Source organism: Oncorhynchus mykiss, chromosome 19, assembly GCF_057628025.1.
Source record: "Oncorhynchus mykiss isolate SJ-2025 chromosome 19, ASM5762802v1, whole genome shotgun sequence".
NCBI lineage: Eukaryota > Metazoa > Chordata > Actinopteri > Salmoniformes > Salmonidae > Oncorhynchus > Oncorhynchus mykiss.
In genome coordinates, this window is record NC_143040.1 from 7,842,501 (window position 1) to 7,863,554 (window position 21,054).

The 21,054-nt window shown below is 44.6% G+C and overlaps 1 protein-coding gene across 2 annotated transcripts in view; it reads right to left on the reverse strand.

The window, feature by feature from the left end:
* The window catches only part of frmpd1a (FERM and PDZ domain containing 1a), an 81,761-nt gene that overhangs the window by 2,690 nt on the left and 58,017 nt on the right, over positions 1-21,054 (reverse strand). For both annotated transcript variants that reach the window (XM_090210007.1, XM_090210008.1), the window contains exons 9-16: positions 20,160-20,285; positions 19,839-19,958; positions 19,613-19,749; positions 16,833-17,049; positions 14,045-14,227; positions 13,347-13,491; positions 3,546-5,072; positions 1-1,979 (exon numbers count right to left, since the gene is read on the reverse strand). The exon at positions 1-1,979 is cut by the window's left edge and continues 2,690 nt beyond it. In XM_090210007.1, the coding sequence (XP_090066133.1) occupies positions 1-1,979; positions 3,546-5,072; positions 13,347-13,491; positions 14,045-14,227; positions 16,833-17,049; positions 19,613-19,749; positions 19,839-19,958; positions 20,160-20,285 (4,434 nt within the window). The remainder of the gene's footprint in view (positions 1,980-3,545; positions 5,073-13,346; positions 13,492-14,044; positions 14,228-16,832; positions 17,050-19,612; positions 19,750-19,838; positions 19,959-20,159; positions 20,286-21,054) is intronic.

The window sequence follows — 21,054 nt, forward strand, 5'->3', positions numbered from 1 at the left end:
AACCTCGCCAACCTCCGATTCAGTCAGCGTAACCTCAGAATCATCCGATTCTACCAACGCCACCCCGGAATCTTTCAAATCCTCCCCTGTTGCCACCTTTGTGACATCGTCGTACTTGGTGGTTTCGGTGGTGACCATTACCTCAGTCTTGTTGCTGGTGGTCTCCGGAGAGGGGCTCCTGTTGGGGCTTCCCACCCCAGAGAGGTTGAGGGTTTCCTGGGAGCGAGATAAATAGAGGGGCAGGCTCTGGATCTTCCCCCGTAATGTGGAGGCCGAGAGGCTTTGCCCGATGATGCCCGGTGAGCAAGGCCGGAGGAGGAAGCCTGTTGTAGGTGATATGGGAGACTCTTTGGGAATGTTAGCCATAGCTGAGTTGGCATTAGCTGAATTAGCATTAGTCATAGCTAAGTTAGCATTACTTGTAGAATCATTGCTAGTTGTAAGGGAATTAATTATAGCATTAGCTTCATTGTTAGTCATAGCAAAATCGGCATAAGCTATAGTGTTAGCTGGAACAGATTTGATGCTGTTTGTATCTTTGTGATTAGCAATGGCTAAATCAGAGTCAACTGTAGTCTCAGTGTTAGCCATGACAGAATGAATGTTACCTGTAGCTGCAATGTTAGCCGTAGCAACATCAGTGTTATCAGTAACAGAATTAGTGCTATCTATAGCTTCATCATTGTCAATTTCTGCTTTCCTTTGGCTTGTCAGGTCTTGGTGACTGATAGCGAGTTTTCTATGGACTTGAGTCAAGTAGCTAATGTCCTTCTCTCTGTCTGAGAGTGTGAAAAGTTTGGGTTGAGACCAAACATTCCCATCCTTGCTATCCCTCTCTCCTCTCTCTGTGTGGGGGATGGAGGGGGCTGGGAATGGTGGCAGTGGAGAGGTGGGGGGAGGAGGAGCAGAAAGGGGAGTCACGCTCTCCTCACCACCAGCCACGCCTTGTTCACCCCCCGTGTCCCTCCCATACACACCTGGATGGGAGATACTTATTTGGGGTACGAAAGAGGCTTCCTGATCCTGGTCTTTCGTGAGACACAGAGGTCGTCTACTAAATTGGGACCCCCTAACAGAGGGTGGTCCTTCAGAAATGAGCGAGGGCTGTCTCTCCTCTCTGTCGCTCTCCCCCTCCTCCCCTGTTTCCTCCCCCCTCTGCCCCTCCTCCTCCTTAATCTCAGTTAGAAACATGTGACATGTGAATGGTCCTGCCCCTGCTTCTCCACCCCCCTCCTCTTCCTCCATCTCTCCCTCCACCTCCTCCCCGTCTCCTCTCCGATCAGGGCTCTCCTTGCCGTCTGGTTCTACTCTACAGCGGACAGCCGTGATGGAGAGGGAGGCTGCCGTCACCAGGGCCGTGACCGATTTGGACTCCATCATGTCGGGCTCCGTCTCCATGGACTGCCGCCTGTTCCTGGAGCTCCTATGGAGGTCACCCTTCGGGTTATCAGGCGCCCGTGGATTTCCCTTTGGGTTACCAAGCACACATGGCTCTCCAGGTCCCTGATGGGACCCCTCTGGACTGGGCTTGGCGAGGATAGGCTTGGACTCGAGCTGGGATGCCTCACCCTCGGCGTGGCTCAGAGAGGAGACAGTAGGACATGGGTTCTGGCTCTGCTCAGATGGTTCTGGGTCCAGACTCAGCTGCTGGCTTTCGTCTGAGCTCTCTCTCCGGTTCTGTGCCCGGTCCCGATACTGATCAGGAACGTGATCTGGGTTCCTGTTCCGCTCCTGGTTTTCATCCGGTCCAGGGTAGGAGACTGTTGAGGTGAAGTCGGTCTGCATGAAGGAACGCCGTTTCTTCGATCTTTTCCTAGAGAGCCTGGAGAACATGTCTCTCCCTCCTCCTCCTTCGCTGGTCTCGCCCTCTCTACCCTCCTCCTCTCTTTCATGCCTCGTTCCTTCAGCCAGGCTGATTCTGATGTCACTCAGGCTCACAGTTTGCTGCGTCATTCCACTCGTCATCTCGGCTGAAAAATCTGAAAAAAATGACAACTTTATGTGGCGAAAGAAATCAGAACAAACCTTACATAATTAAATGCTTCCCAGGTATGTATTCACCTCAGATCATCAGGAATTAGAACCTTTCATTTAATCTCATTAATCTCTCTTTATACATCACCAATTAACTGGAGAATACGCACTGTGCTTCTCATAGTTTATGTAATATGACCAGTTTCAGTTCTTCAAGTAAACACTTAAAAACTAAAGCTGTTAAGTTGTTAACACCATATCGATCCTAGTGCAATAAAGTGCAAAACCCCACCAACCTCTGGACATCCAAGAGGGAACTAACTATTACGCCTTACAGTACAGTAACAACCCTGACATCTAAGAGGGAACTAACTATTACACCTTACAGTACAGTAACAACCCTGACATCCAAGAGGGAACTAACTATTACACCTTACAGGACAGTAACAACCCTGACATCTAAGAGGGAACTAACTATTACACCTTACAGGAAAGTAACAACCCTGACATCTGAGGGAACTAACTATTACACCTTACAGTACAGTAACAACCCTGACATCTAAGAGGGAACTAACTATTACACCTTACAGTACAGTAACAACCCTGACATCCAAGAGGGAACTAACTATTACACCTTACAGGACAGTAACAACCCTGACATCTAAGAGGGAACTAACTATTACACCTTACAGGAAAGTAACAACCCTGACATCTGAGGGAACTAACTATTACACCTTACAGTACAGTAACAACCCTGACATCTAAGAGGGAACTAACTATTACACCTTACAGTACAGTAACAACCCTGACATCTGAGGGAACTAACTATTACACCTTACAGTACAGTAACAACCCTGACATCTAAGAGGGAACTAACTATTACACCTTACAGTACAGTAACAACCCTGACATCTAAGAGGGAACTAACTATTACACCTTACAGTACAGTAACAACCCTGACATCTAAGAGGGAACTAACTATTACACCTTACAGTATAGTAACAACCCTGACATCTAAGAGGGAACTAACTATTACACCTTACAGTACAGTAACAACCCTGACATCTAAGAGGGAACTAACTATTACACCTTACAGGACAGTAACAACCCTGACATCTAAGAGTTAACTAACTATTACACCTTACAGTACAGTAAAAACCCTGACATCTGAGGGAACTAACTATTACACCTTACAGTACAGTAACAACCCTGACATCCAAGAGGGAACTAACTACTACACCTTACAGGACAGTAACAACCCTGACATCTGAGGGAACTAACTATTACACCTTACAGTACAGTAACAACCCTGACATCTGAGGGAAATTACTATTACACCTTACAGTACAGTAACAACCCTGACATCTAAGAGGGAACTAACTATTAAACCTTACAGTACAGTAACAACCCTGACATCAAAGAGGGAACTAACTATTACACCTTACAGGACAGTAACAACCCTGACATCTAAGAGGGAACTAACTAGTACACCTTACAGTACAGTAACAACCCTGACATCTAAGAGGGAATTAACTAGTACACCTTACAGGAAAGTAACAACCCTGACACACCTCTGGACACAGTCCCTGATGTTGGGTCTTCAGGCGAGGCGATCCGATCCCTCGCATCAAAGAATTCCTCGTCAGAACTGCTGTCTCCGAACCCTGGAGGCGGCTGGAGGATGGGCACGGGCTCCAAGGTTAGGAGCCCCCCCTGCTCTTCCTCCTCACCACCACCTTCCTCTTCCTCAGTCTCAGGGTGAGGGTGGGTGAGGCTGCGGGTGCTGTCGGGGGTAACATTAGGGCAGATATTGTAGTAATGCCTCGCGTCGCTCTGCTCGAAGGTAAACACACAGTCCATAAGTGAGGAGGAGGAGGAACGGGGACATCCGGATGCAGAAAATACCTCCGGTCCAGTTCCTTCATTACTCCTCCTCCTCTCTTCCCTCTTCCCCTCCTCATCCTCATCGTCACTCGCCTCCGGAGGACTGGGGAGGTACTCCAGCATGAGAGAGAGCTCAGCGTAGTTCAGGTTCTCAGAGGGGTCAACAACGGGGGTCACAGGTTCAGAGTTCATAGAGTCAGGGGTCATGGGAGAATGGTGAGAGTTGACCCAAGCTCCGTTGCCCGATCTCCTCCCTCTTCCCCCTCCTCTGCACTCTCCTCCCCCTCCTCTGCACTCTCCTCCCCCTCCTCTCCACTCTCCTTCTACCCCTCCTCTACACTCTCCTCCTACACCTCCTCTCCATTCTCCTCCTACACCTCTCCTATCTCCTGACCCCCCTCCACCTCCTTCTCCTCTCCACTCTCCTGCCCCTCCTTGGGGTGAGGATGCACCCTCTCGTGGGTGAGGCTGGGGATGAGGGGGCTCCACTGTGAGGCGGAAGGGAGGGTGAGGGTGAGGGAGGGAGGAAGAGCAGGCGATCAGGTCATCTTCCTCCAGAGCATCCAGGGAGTCACTGGAGATGCTGGTCATGAAACGAGAATCAGTACGACACGAATCTGACGCCTCCTCTGATACGGACCGGTGCTCTTCTGTCATAGCTTCCCGAACCTCCTCTCCTTTCCTCTCCCCTCCTCTTCTCTCCTCCTCTCCTTTCCTCTCCCCTCCTCCCCTCTCCTCCTCTCTTTTCCTCTCCCCTCCTCCTCTCTCCTCCTCTGCTTTCCTCTCCTTTCCTTCTCTTTCCTTCTTTGTGCTCTCGTCCTCTCTTTCTCTGTCGTCTTCCTGCATTCCTCCGTTCTCTGCTCCTCGTTGTTTCCCAGAGTTCACCTCTCCTCCTGCGTTTGTGTCTTTCTCTCTCTGGTCCCCAACTCCCCCCACCTTCTCCTCAATTCTCTCCTTCTTTCTGTTTTTTCTCAGTGGAGACATAGTTCCGTATTTCATATTTTTCTCTTGTTCTCCTTCTCCCTTCTCATTATTTTTCCTCTCCTCTCTCTCCTTCCTCTCTTTCCTCTCCTCTTTCCTCTCCTCCATAATCCGGCGTAGACCGACCGGGTCTGATGTGGTTCGCTTGTTGTTATGGGATACAAGGGAGATGAGAGTGTCCATATCCATGTCGGAGGAATCGTCCGAGTCACTGCCACCCCGCGACACATAACCTATAGACAAACACACACCACGACAACATGAAACCTGGAACACATAACCTATAGACACACACACACACCATGACAACATGAAACCTGGAACACATAACCTATAGACACACACACACCACGACAACATGAAACCTGGAACACATAACCTATAGACACACACACACACCATGACAACATGAAACCTGGAACACATAACCTATAGACACACACACACCATGACAACATGAAACCTGGAACACATAACCTATAGACAAACACCATGACAACATGAAACCTGGAACACATAACCTATAGACAAACACGCACCATGACAACATGAAACCTGGAACACATAACCTATAGACACACACACACCATGACAACATGAAACCTGGAACACATAACATCATGAAAAAACACTTCCACAACTTCATTTTCATGAAACAACCTACTTCTACTGTCTGACACACAGATACCACCTACTTCTACTGTCTGACACACAGATACCACCTACTTCTACTGTCTGACACACAGATACCACCTACTTCTACTGTCTGACACACAGATACAACCTAGATCTACTGTCTGACACAGATACCACCTACTTCTACTGTCTGACACACAGATACCACCTACTTCTACTGTCTGACACAGATACCACCTACTTCTACTGTCTGACACACAGATACAACCTAGATCTACTGTCTGACACACAGATACCACCTACTTCTACTGTCTGACACAGATACCACCTACTTCTACTGTCTGACACACAGATACCACCTACTTCTACTGTCTGACACACAGATACAACCTAGATCTACTGTCTGACACACAGATACAACCTAGTTCTACTGTCTGACACAGATACCACCTAGTTCTACTGTCTGACACACATTTACAACCTAGTTCTACTGTCTGACACACAGATACAACCTAGATCTACTGTCTGACACACAGATACAACCTAGATCTACTGTCTGACACACAGACACAACCTAGATCTACTGTCAGACACACAGATACAACCTAGTTCTACTGTCTGACACAGATACCACCTACTTCTACTGTCTGACACACAGATACCACCTACTTCTACTGTCTGACACACAGATACAACCTAGATCTACTGTCTGACACACAGATACAACCTAGTTCTACTGTCTGACACAGATACCACCTAGTTCTACTGTCTGACACACATTTACAACCTAGTTCTACTGTCTGACACACAGATACAACCTAGATCTACTGTCTGACACACAGATACAACCTAGATCTACTGTCTGACACACAGATACAACCTAGATCTACTGTCTGACACACAGATACAACCTAGATCTACTGTCTGACACACAGATACAACCTAGATCTACTGTCTGACACACAGAAACAACCTAGTTCTACTGTCTGACACACAGAAACAACCTAGTTCTACTGTCTGACACACAGACACAACCTAGATCTACTGTCTGACACACAGATACAACCTAGATCTACTGTCTGACACACAGATACAACCTAGATCTACTGTCTGACACACAGAAACAACCTACTTCTACTGTCTGACACACAGATACAACCTAGATCTACTGTCTGACACACAGACACAACCTAGATCTACTGTCTGACACACAGATACAACCTAGTTCTACTGTCTGACACAGATACCACCTAGATCTACTGTCTGACACACAGATACAACCTAGATCTACTGTCTGACACACAGATACAACCTAGTTCTACTGTCTGACACACAGAAACAACCTAGATCTACTGTCTGACACACAGATATAACCTAGTTCTACTGTCTGACACACAGACACAACCTAGTTCTACTGTCTGACACACAGATATAACCTAGTTCTACTGTCTGACACACAGAAACAACCTAGATCTACTGTCTGACACACAGATACAACCTAGATCTACTGTCTGACACACAGATACAACCTAGATCTACTGTCTGACACACAGATACAACCTAGTTCTACTGTCTGACACACAGACACATCCTAGTTCTACTGTCTGACACACAGAAACAACCTAGTTCTACTGTCTGACACACAGATACAACCTAGTTCTACTGTCTGACACACAGACACAACCTAGTTCTACTGTCTGACACACAGACACAACCTAGTTCTACTGTCTGACACACAGACACACCTAGTTCTACTGTCTGACACACAGATACAACCTAGTTCTACTGTCTGACACACAGATACAACCTAGTTCTACTGTCTGACACACAGACACAACCTAGTTCTACTGTCTGACACACAGATACCACCTACTTCTACTGTCTGACACACAGATACAACCTAGATCTACTGTCTGACACACAGATACAACCTAGTTCTACTGTCTGACACAGATACCACCTAGTTCTACTGTCTGACACACAGATACAACCTAGTTCTACTGTCTGACACACAGATACAACCTAGTTCTACTGTCTGACACACAGAAACAACCTAGATCTACTGTCTGACACACAGATATAACCTAGTTCTACTGTCTGACACACAGACACAACCTAGTTCTACTGTCTGACACACAGATATAACCTAGTTCTACTGTCTGACACACAGAAACAACCTAGATCTACTGTCTGACACACAGATACAACCTAGATCTACTGTCTGACACACAGATACAACCTAGATCTACTGTCTGACACACAGATACAACCTAGTTCTACTGTCTGACACACAGACACATCCTAGTTCTACTGTCTGACACACAGAAACAACCTAGTTCTACTGTCTGACACACAGATACAACCTAGTTCTACTGTCTGACACACAGACACACCTAGTTCTACTGTCTGACACACAGACACAACCTAGTTCTACTGTCTGACACACAGACACACCTAGTTCTACTGTCTGACACACAGATACAACCTAGTTCTACTGTCTGACACACAGATACAACCTAGTTCTACTGTCTGACACACAGACACAACCTAGTTCTACTGTCTGACACACAGACACAACCTAGTTATACTGTCTGACACACAGATACAACCTAGTTCTACTGTCTGACACACAGATACAACCTAGTTCTACTGTCTGACACACAGATACAACCTAGATCTACTGTCTGACACACAGATACCACCTACTTCTACTGTCTGACACACAGATACAACCTAGATCTACTGTCTGACACACAGACACAACCTAGATCTACTGTCAGACACACAGATACAACCTAGTTCTACTGTCTGACACAGATACCACCTACTTCTACTGTCTGACACACAGATACAACCTAGATCTACTGTCTGACACACAGATACAACCTAGATCTACTGTCTGACACACAGATACAACCTAGTTCTACTGTCTGACACAGATACCACCTAGTTCTACTGTCTGACACACATTTACAACCTAGTTCTACTGTCTGACACACAGATACAACCTAGATCTACTGTCTGACACACAGATACAACCTAGATCTACTGTCTGACACACAGATACAACCTAGATCTACTGTCTGACACACAGAAACAACCTAGTTCTACTGTCTGACACACAGAAACAACCTAGTTCTACTGTCTGACACACAGACACAACCTAGATCTACTGTCTGACACACAGATACAACCTAGATCTACTGTCTGACACACAGATACAACCTAGATCTACTGTCTGACACACAGAAACAACCTACTTCTACTGTCTGACACAGATACCACCTAGTTCTACTGTCTGACACACAGATACAACCTAGTTCTACTGTCTGACACACAGATACAACCTAGTTCTACTGTCTGACACACAGATACAACCTAGTTCTACTGTCTGACACACAGACACAACCTAGTTCTACTGTCTGACACACAGATACAACCTAGTTCTACTGTCTGACACAGATACCACCTAGTTCTACTGTCTGACACACAGATACAACCTAGTTCTACTGTCTGACACACAGATACAACCTAGTTCTACTGTCTGACACACAGATACAACCTAGTTCTACTGTCTGACACACAGACACAACCTAGTTCTACTGTCTGACACACAGATACAACCTAGTTCTACTGTCTGACACACAGATATAACCTAGTTCTACTGTCTGACACACAGAAACAACCTAGATCTACTGTCTGACACACAGATACAACCTAGATCTACTGTCTGACACACAGATACAACCTAGATCTACTGTCTGACACACAGATACAACCTAGTTCTACTGTCTGACACACAGACACATCCTAGTTCTACTGTCTGACACACAGAAACAACCTAGTTCTACTGTCTGACACACAGATACAACCTAGTTCTACTGTCTGACACACAGACACAACCTAGTTCTACTGTCTGACACACAGACACAACCTAGTTCTACTGTCTGACACACAGACACACCTAGTTCTACTGTCTGACACACAGACACAACCTAGTTCTACTGTCTGACACACAGACACACCTAGTTCTACTGTCTGACACACAGATACAACCTAGTTCTACTGTCTGACACACAGATACAACCTAGTTCTACTGTCTGACACACAGACACAACCTAGTTCTACTGTCTGACACACAGACACAACCTAGTTATACTGTCTGACACACAGATACAACCTAGTTCTACTGTCTGACACACAGATACAACCTAGTTCTACTGTCTGACACACAGACACACCTAGTTCTACTGTCTGACACACAGATACAACCTAGTTCTACTGTCTGACACACAGACACACCTAGTTCTACTGTCTGACACACAGATACAACCTAGTTCTACTGTCTGACACACAGATATAACCTAGATCTACTGTCTGACACACAGATACAACCTAGTTCTACTGTCTGACACACAGACACACCTAGTTCTACTGTCTGACACACAGATACAACCTAGTTCTACTGTCTGACACACAGATATAACCTAGTTCTACTGTCTGACACACAGATACAACCTAGTTCTACTGTCTGACACACAGACACAACCTAGTTCTACTGTCTGACACACAGACACAACCTAGTTATACTGTCTGACACACAGATACAACCTAGTTCTACTGTCTGACACACAGATACAACCTAGTTCTACTGTCTGACACACAGACACACCTAGTTCTACTGTCTGACACACAGATACAACCTAGTTCTACTGTCTGACACACAGACACACCTAGTTCTACTGTCTGACACACAGATACAACCTAGTTCTACTGTCTGACACACAGATATAACCTAGTTCTACTGTCTGACACACAGACACAATCTAGTTCTACGGTCTGTTACACAGATACAACCTAGATCTACTGTCTGACACACAGAACCAACCTAGTTCTACTGTCTGACACACAGATACAACCTAGTTCTACTGTCTGACACACAGATACAACCTAGTTCAACTGTCTGACACACAGACACAACCTAGTTCTACTGCCTGACACACAGAAACAACCTAGTTATACTGTCTGACACACAGACACAACCTAGTTCTACTGTCTGACACACAGATACAACCTAGTTATACTGTCTGACACACAGACACAACCTAATTCTACTGTCTGACACACAGAAACGACCTAGTTCTAATGTCTGACACACAGACACACCTAGTTCTACTGTTTGACACACAGACACAACCTAGTTCTACTGTCTGACACACAGAAACAACCTAGTACTACTGTCTGACACACAGACACAATCTAGTTCTACTGTCTTACACAGATACAACCTAGTTCTACTGTCTGACACACAGACACAACCTAGTTCTACTGTCTGACACACAGATATAACCTAGTTCTACTGTCTGACACAGATACAACCTAGTTCTACTGTCTGACACACAGACACAATCTAGTTCTACGGTCTGTTACACAGATACAACCTAGTTCTACTGTCTGACACACAGAACCAACCTAGTTCTACTGTCTGACACACAGACACAATCTAGTTCTACTGTCTGACACACAGACACAACCTAGTTCTACTGTCTGACACACAGACACAACCTAGTTCTACTGTCTGACACAGATATAACCTAGTTCTACTGTCCGACACAGATACAACCTAGTTCTACTGTCTGACACACAGACACATCCTAGTTCTACTGTCTGACACACAGACACAACCTAGTTCTACTGTCTGACACACAGACACAACCTAGTTCTACTGTCTGACACACAGACACAACCTAGTTCTACTGTCTGACACAGATACAACCTAGTTCTACTGTCTGACACAGATATAACCTAGTTCTACTGTCCGACACAGATACAACCTAGTTCTACTGTCTGACACACAGACACAACCTAGTTCTACTGTCTGACACACAGACACAACCTAGTTCTACTGTCTAGGACACAGACACAACCTACTTCTACTGTCTGACACACAGACACAACCTAGTTCTACTGTCTGACACACAGAAACAACCTAGTTCTACTGTCTGACACACAGATACAACCTATTTCTACTGTCTGACACACAGATACAACCTAGTTCTACTGCCTAACACACAGACACGACCTAGTTCTACTGTCTGACACACAGAAACGACCTAGTTCTAATGTCTGACTCACAGACACAACCTAGTTCTACTGTCTGACACAGATACAACCTAGTTATACTGTCTGACACAGATACAACCTAGTTCTACTGTCTGACACACAGACACAACCTAGTTCTACGGTCTATTACACAGATACAACCTAGATCTACTATCTGACACACAGATACAACCTAGTTCTACTGTCTGACACACAGACACAACCTAGTTATACTGTCTGACACACAGAAACAACCTAGTTCTACTGTCTGACACACAGAAACAACCTAGTTCTACTGTCTGACACACAGACACAACCTAGTTATACTGTCTGACACACAGAAACAACCTAGTTCTACTGTCTGACACACAGACACAACCTAGTTCTACTGTCTGACACACAGAAACAACCTAGTTCTACTGTCTGACACACAGATACAACCTATTTCTACTGTCTGACACACAGATACAACCTAGTTCTACTGCCTAACACACAGACACGACCTAGTTCTACTGTCTGACACACAGAAACGACCTAGTTCTAATGTCTGACTCACAGAAACAACCTAGTTCTACTGTCTGACACACAGAAACAACCTAGTTCTACTGTCTGACACACAGACACAACCTAGTTATACTGTCTGACACACAGACACAACCTACTTCTACTGTCTGACACACAGACACAACCTAGTTCTACTGTCTGACACACAGAAACAACCTAGTTCTACTGTCTGACACACAGATACAACCTATTTCTACTGTCTGACACACAGATACAACCTAGTTCTACTGCCTAACACACAGACACGACCTAGTTCTACTGTCTGACACACAGATACAACCTATTTCTACTGTCTGACACACAGATACAACCTAGTTCTACTGCCTAACACACAGACACAACCTATTTCTACTGTCTGACACACAGACACAACCTAGTTCTACTGTCTGACACACAGAAACAACCTAGTTCTACTGTCTGACACACAGATACAACCTATTTCTACTGTCTGACACACAGATACAACCTAGTTCTACTGTCTGACACACAGAAACGACCTAGTTCTAATGTCTGACTCACAGACACAACCTAGTTCTACTGTCTGACACAGATACAACCTAGTTATACTGTCTGACACAGATACAACCTAGTTCTACTGTCTGACACACAGACACAACCTAGTTCTACGGTCTATTACACAGATACAACCTAGATCTACTATCTGACACACAGATACAACCTAGTTCTACTGTCTGACACACAGACACAACCTAGTTATACTGTCTGACACACAGAAACAACCTAGTTCTACTGTCTGACACACAGAAACAACCTAGTTCTACTGTCTGACACACAGACACAACCTAGTTCTACTGTCTGACACACAGAAACAACCTAGATCTACTGTCTGACACACAGAAACAACCTAGTTCTACTCTCTGACACACAGACACAACCTAATTGTGGTGAATAGCCTGGTAGTGGGGTTGTGAATAGCCTGGTATTGGGGTGGTGAATAGCCTGGTAGTGGGGTGGTGAATAGCCTGGTAGTGGGGTTGTGAATAGCCTGGTAGTGGGGTGGTGAATAGCCTGGTAGTGGGGTGGTGAATAGCTTGGTAGTGGGGTGGTGAATAGCCTGGTAGTGGGGTGGTGAATAGCCTGGTAGTGGGGTTGTGAATAGCCTGGTAGTGGGGTGGTATCGCACCTTCCTCAGCAGAGACTTGGTGTGTGTGTGTGTGTGTGTGTGTGTGTGTGTGGTAGCATACCCTCCTCAGCAGACACGCGGTGCTGCTTGCCGTCCTGTGTCCAGGGGAAGATGATGAGGCTGGGGTCCACTAGGGCACGACAGTACCCTGCCACCAGACAGGACAGTTCCTTAGCTGCTATTGACTCCAACAACAGGGTGATCGGCTGGGGAGAGGAGGAGAGGAGGGAGGGAGAAGAGAGGAGGAGGAGAGGAGAGGAGGAGGAGAGAGGGAGGAGGAGAGGAGAGAGGGAGGAGGAGAGGAGAGAGGAGGAGGAGGAGAGGAACAAGGAAGAAGAGAGGAGGAGGAGAGCAACAAGGAAGAAGAGAGGAGGATGAGAGGAGAGGAGGAGGAGAGAGGGAGGAGGAGGAGGAGAGGAACAAGAAAGAAGAGAGGAGGAGGAGAGCAACAAGGAAGAAGAGAGGAGGAGGAGAAGAGAGGAGAGGAGGAGGAGAGAGGGAGGAGGAGGAGGAGAGGAGAGGAGGAGGGGGAAGAAAGAGAGGAGGAGAGGAGGGAGGGAGAAGAGAAGAGAGAGAGGAGGAGAGGGGGAGGGGAGTAGAGGAGAGCAGGTGAGGGGAGAGAAGACGAGGCTTCAGTGATAAAAACACGGCTTTCAGTAGTAGAAAACTAGCTTTTGGGGAAATTGGCTTTGTAGCGTGTGTCTGTGTCTGTGTGTATCTGCTAGTCCGTGCATGCATGTCTGTGTTTGTGTATCATACCTTGATGTCCTGTAGATATATCTTGACCAGACTGACGCGGTCAGACTCTGGTAGCAGCTCTATGCGTGTGATACTGCTGAACTCTGTGAGGGTGGTCATGATGCTCAGTTTGTGGTTCACCACCTGACTGATACCGTACCGCGACCCCACCAACAGGGTCACCATCGACTCTCTGTCTTGGAGCTATGGAGAGAAAGAGAGAGAGAGAGAGAGAGAGAGAGAGAGAGAAAGAGAGAGAGAGAGAGAGAGAGAGAGAGAGAGAGAGAGAGAGAGAGAGAGAGAGAGACAGAGAGAGAGACAGAGAGAGAGAGAATTAAGTTGAGCGTTTTTCTCACCTAGATCTGTGGATAAGGGAGGTGCATCATGGGAGTACTGAAGATCCAGGTTCTGGGGCCACCTAATTCCCGCCCCTACAACCAGCACTTCCCGACTCAAGGTGTAACTTTGGCCTGAACACATGGCACTCCCTGGCCACACCACCAGGGGGTGCCAAAATAGAATAATTAATAGCTCTGTCATCCCCACTGAAACCCATCATATCCTGTCAGTAGACAGAGATGAATAGAGAGAGAGAGAGAGACACCATGACAGGATACGTTGATAGAGATAAATATCAATAGAGATGAATACATCATGCCAGCACTGACAAAGAGAAATAGAGAGATAATATAATCCTTCACAGTGGTGCTGAGGGACTACCATCATGAGATAGATAGAGATAACTAGAGATAGATAGAGATAACTAGAGATAGATAGAGCTCATCGCTCTTCTACCATCATGAGATAGATAGAGATAACTAGAGATAGATAGAGCTCATCTCTCTTCTACCATCATGAGATAGATAGAGATAACTAGAGATAGATAGAGATAACTAGAGATGGATAGAGATAACTAGAGATAGAAAGAGCTCATCGCTCTTCTACCATCATGAGATAGATAGAGATAGATAGAGCTCATCGCTCTTCTACCATCATGAGATAGATAGAGATAACTAGAGATAGATAGAGCTCATCGCTCTTCTACCATCATGAGATAGATAGAGATAACTAGAGATAGATAGAGATAACTAGAGATAGATAGAGCTCATCGCTCTTCTACCATCATGAGATAGACAGAGATAGATAGAGCTCATCGCTCTTCTACCATCATGAGATAGACAGAGATAACTAGAGATAGATAGAGCTCATCGCTCTTCTACCATCATGAGATAGATAGAGATAACTAGAGATAGATAGAGCTCATCGCTCTTCTACCATCATGAGATAGACAGAGATAACTAGAGATAGATAGAGCTCATCGCTCTTCTACCATCATGAGATAGACAGAGATAACTAGAGATAGATAGAGCTCATCTCTCTTCTACCATCATGAGATAGACAGAGATAACTAGAGATAGATAGAGCTCATCGCTCTTCTACCATCATGAGATAGATAGAGATAACTAGAGATAGATAGAGCTCATCGCTCTTCTACCATCATGATATAGACAGAGATAACTAGAGATAGATTGAGATAACTAGAGATAGATAGAGCTCATCGCTCTTCTACCATCATGAGATAGACAGAGATAACTAGAGATAGATAGAGATAACTAGAGATAGATAGAGCTCATCGCTCTTCTACCATCATGAGATAGATAGAGATAACTAGAGATAGATAGAGCTCATCGCTCTTCTACCATCATGAGATAGATAGAGATAACTAGAGATAGATAGAGCTCATCGCTCTTCTACCATCATGATATAGACAGAGATAACTAGAGATAGATAGAGCTCATCTCTCTTCTACCATCATGATATAGATAGAGATAACTAGAGATAGATAGAGCTCATCGCTCTTCTACCATCATGAGATAGATAGAGATAACTAGAGATAGATAGAGCTCATCGCTCTTCTACCATCATGAGATAGACAGAGATAACTAGAGATAGATAGAGCTCATCGCTCTTCTACCATCATGATATAGACAGAGATAACTAGAGATAGATAGAGCTCATCGCTCTTCTACCATCATGAGATAGATAGAGATAACTAGAGATAGATAGAGCTCATCGCTCTTCTACCATCATGATATAGACAGAGATAACTAGAGATAGATAGAGCTCATCGCTCTTCTACCATCATAATATAGACAGAGATAACTAGAGATAGATATAGCTCATCTCTCCTCTACCATCATGGTATAGACAGAGATAACTAGAGATAGATAGAGCTCATCTCTCTTCTACCATCATAATATAGACAGAGATAACTAGACAGAGGTAATCTCTCCACTACCATCATGGTAGAGATACAGAGATAACTAGATAGAGCTCATCTCTCTCCTACCATAATGGCAGAGATACAGAGATAACTAGATAGAGGTAATCTCTCTCTTACCATCATGGTAGAGATACAGAGATAACTAGACAGAGGTAATCTCTCCACTACCATCATGGTAGAGATACAGAGATAACTAGATAGAGGTAATCTCTCTCCTACCATCATGGTAGAGATACAGAGATAACTAGATAGAGCTCATCTCTCTCCTACCATAATGGCAGAGATACAGAGATAACTAGATAGAGGTAATCTCTCTCCTACCATCATGGTAGAGATACAGAGATAACTAGACAGAGGTAATCTCTCCACTACCATCATGGTAGAGATACAGAGATAACTAGATAGAGGTAATCTCTCTCCTACCATCATGGTAGAGATACAGAGATAACTAGATAGAGGTAATCTCTCTCCTACCATCATGTTAGAGATACAGAGATAAGTAGACAGAGGTAATCTCTCTCCTACCATCATGGTGGCGCTGAAGGACTTCCCGCCAAAGGACTTGAGGTCACACAGCTCCTCCAGGTAGTTAATCTTCGCCTGATTGGCCGACAGCACCTTCTGCTTTGGCTCTTGTGATTGGCTCTTCTTCATGTGATAGCCAATGGCCTTTCTCAGATCCTTTTCCCTCATGTTCCTCAGGAGGGTTGAAGAGATAAAGTTCTCAATGCCCCAACTCTTCCTGTAGAGAAGATAGAGGGACAATGATCAGCTGTGATGTTCTGCTCTAATAGAAGGACTATGATCAGCTGTAATGTTCTGTTCTGTTCTAATAGAGGGACTATGATCAGCTGTAATGTTCTGTTCTGTTCTAATAGAGGGACTATGATCAGCTGTAATGTTCTGCTCTAATAGAGGGAATATGATCAGCTGTAATGTTCTGTTCTAATAGAGGGAATATGATCAGCTGTAATGTTCTGTTCTAATAGAGGGACTATGATCAGCTGTAATGTTCTGTTCTAATAGAGGGATTATGATCAGCTGTAATGTTTTGTTCTAATAGAGGGAATATGATCAGCTGTAATGTTCTGTTCTAATAGAGGGAATATGATCAGCTGTAATGTTCTGCTCTAATAGAGGGAATATGATCAGCTGTAATGTTCTGTTCTGTTCTAATAGAGGGACTATGATCAGCTGTAATGTTCGGTTCTGTTCTAATAGAGGGACTATGATCAGCTGTAATGTTCTGTTCTAATAGAGGGAATATGATCAGCTGTAATGTTCTGTTCTAATAGAGGGAATATGATCAGCTGTAATGTTCTGCTCTAATAGAGGGAATATGATCAGCTGTAATGTTCTGCTCTAATAGAGGGAATATGATCAGCTGTAATGTTCTGCTCTAATAGAGGGAATATGATCAGCTGTAATGTTCTGTTCTAATAGAGGGAATATGATCAGCTGTAATGTTCTGTTCTAATAGAGGGACTATGATCAGCTGTAATGTTCTGTTCTAATAGAGGGATTATGATCAGCTGTAATGTTTTGTTCTAATAGAGGGAATATGATCAGCTGTAATGTTCTGTTCTAATAGAGGGAATATGATCAGCTGTAATGTTCTGCTCTAATAGAGGGAATATGATCAGCTGTAATGTTCTGTTCTGTTCTAATAGAGGGACTATGATCAGCTGTAATGTTCGGTTCTGTTCTAATAGAGGGACTATGATCAGCTGTAATGTTCTGTTCTAATAGAGGGAATATGATCAGCTGTAATGTTCTGTTCTAATAGAGGGAATATGATCAGCTGTAATGTTCTGCTCTAATAGAGGGAATATGATCAGCTGTAATGTTCTGCTCTAATAGAGGGAATATGATCAGCTGTAATGTTCTGGTCTAATAGAGGGAATATGATCAGCTGTAATGTTCTGCTCTAATAGAGGGAATATGATCAGCTGTAATGTTCTGTTCTGTTCTAATAGAGGAAATATGATCAGCTGTAATGTTCTGTTCTGTTCTAATAGAGGGAATATGATCAGCTGTAATGTTCTGTTCTAATAGAGGGACTATGATCAGCTGTAATGTTCGGTTCTGTTCTAATAGAGGGAATATGATCAGCTGTAATGTTCTGCTCTAATAGAGGGACTATGATCAGCTGTAATGTTCTGTTCTAATAGAGGTACTATGATCAGCTGTAATGTTCTGTTCTGTTCTAATAGAGGGAATATGATCAGCTGTAATGTTCTGTTCTAATAGAGGGACTATGATCAGCTGTAATGTTCTGTTCTAATAGAGGGACTATGATCAGCTGTAATGTTCTGTTCTAATAGAGGGACTATGATTAGCTGTAATGTTCTGTTCTAATAGAGGGAATATGATCAGCTGTAATGTTCTGCTCTAATAGAGGGAATATGATCAGCTGTAATGTTCTGTTCTAATAGAGGGACTATGATCAGCTGTAATGTTCTGTTCTAATAGAGGGACTATGATCAGCTGTAATGTTCTGTTCTAATAGAGGGAATATGATCAGCTGTAATGTTCTGTTCTAATAGAGGGACTATGATCAGCTGTAATGTTCTGCTCTAATAGAGGGAATATGATCAGCTGTAATGTTATGTTCTAATAGAGGGAATATGATCAGCTGTAATGTTCTGCTCTAATAGAGGGACTATGATCAGCTGTAGTGTTCTGTTCTAATAGAGGGACTATGATCAGCTGTAATGTTCTGTTCTAATAGAGGGACTATGATCAGCTGTAATGTTCTGCTCTAATAGAGGGACTATGATCAGCTGTAATGTTCTGCTCTAATATAGGGAATATGATCAGCTGTAATGTTCTGTTCTAATAGAGGGAATATGATCAGCTGTAATGTTCTGCTCTAATAGAGGGAATATGATCAGCTGTAATGTTCTGTTCTAATAGAGGGAATATGATCAGCTGTAATGTTCTGCTCTAATAGAGGGAATATGATCAGCTGTAATGTTCTGTTCTAATAGAGGGAATATGATCAGATGTAATGTTCTGTTCTAATAGAGGGACTATGATCAGCTGTAATGTTCTGCTCTAATAGAGGGACTATGATCAGCTGTAATGTTCTGCTCTAATAGAGGGACTATGATCAGCTGTAATGTTCTGCTCTAATAGAGGGACTATGATCAGCTGTAATGTTCTGCTCTAATAGAGGGACTATGATCAGCTGTAATGTTCTGCTCTAATAGAGGGACTATGATCAGCTGTAATGTTCTGCTCTAATAGAGGGACTATGATCAGCTGTAATGTTCTGCTCTAATAGAGGGACGTGAGGGACGTACGTGATGATCTTGAGTTTGGTCCGAGGTGACTGTCCACAGCTGGCTAGTCTCTCCTGTATGTGCAGGGCTGCCAGACGCAGGGCCGTGTTGCAACGCATCTCCACTGCAAAACGCTCCTGTAGCACGTCATTTATACCCTACACACACACACACACACACACACACACACACACACATGTTACACACACAAACACACACGAACACACACACACACACACACACCTACCTGCAGGTAGAGGTACTGGAAGGCAGTGGGGTCGTCTTGTAACAGGTGCTCAGGTTCTCTGGGTATAAAACACACTCTGAACAGACATCTGTAGTCATGGACTTCCTTCTGATGAACCACCTGGAGATGGACAGAGAGGGGAGGGGCGCGGGGGTACAGGGTGTGTGAGTGTAAAGGATGCATCCTGTCCTCTTTAGGTAGTAACAGTAGTTTAGTGATGCTATACTTTGTGTGTGTGTGTGTGTGTGTATGTGTGTGTGTGTGTGTGTGTGTGTGTGTGTGTGTGTGTGTGTGTGTGTGTGTGTGTGTGTGTTAGTGTACCTGTTGTATCCTCTCCTCTTCATGTAGCAACAGCAGTTTACTGATGCTATACTTCTGTTCCAGAACCAAAGAGAAGTGTTCAATACGAGACAGAGACAGTTTCTCCTTCAGGGTCATCACTATGTCCTGGGAAACAGACAGAACAGGAGACAGGGTCATCACTATGTCCTGGGAAACAGACAGAACAGGAGACAGGGTCATCACTATGTCCTGGGAAACAGACAGAACAGGAGACAGGGTCATCACTATGTCCTGGGAAACAGACAGAACAGGAGACAGGGTCATCACTATGTCCTGGGAAACAGACAGAACAGGAGACAGGGTCATCACTATGTCCTGGGAAACAGACAGAACAGGAGACAGGGTCATCACTATGTCCTGGGAGGAACCAGACAGAACAGGAGACAGGGTCATCACTATGTCCTGGGAGGAAACAGACAGAACAGGAGACAGGGTCATCACTATGTCCTGGGAAACAGACAGAACAGGAGACAGGGTCATCACTATGTCCTGGGAAACAGCCAGAACAGGAGACAGGGTCATCACTATGTCCTGGGAAACAGACAGAACAGGAGACAGGGTCATCACTATGTCCTGGGAAACAGACAGAACAGGAGACAGGGTCTTCACTATGTCCTGGGAAACAGACAGAACAGGAGACAGGGTCATCACTATGTCCTGGGAAACAGACAGAACAGGAGACAGGGTCATCACTATGTCCTGGGAAACAGACAGAACAGGAGACAGGGTCATCACTATGTCCTGGGAGGAACCAGACAGAACAGGAGACAGGGTCATCACTATGTCCTGGGAAACAGACAGAACAGGAGACAGGGTCATCACTATGTCCTGGGAAACAGACAGAACAGGAGACAGGGTCATCACTATGTCCTGG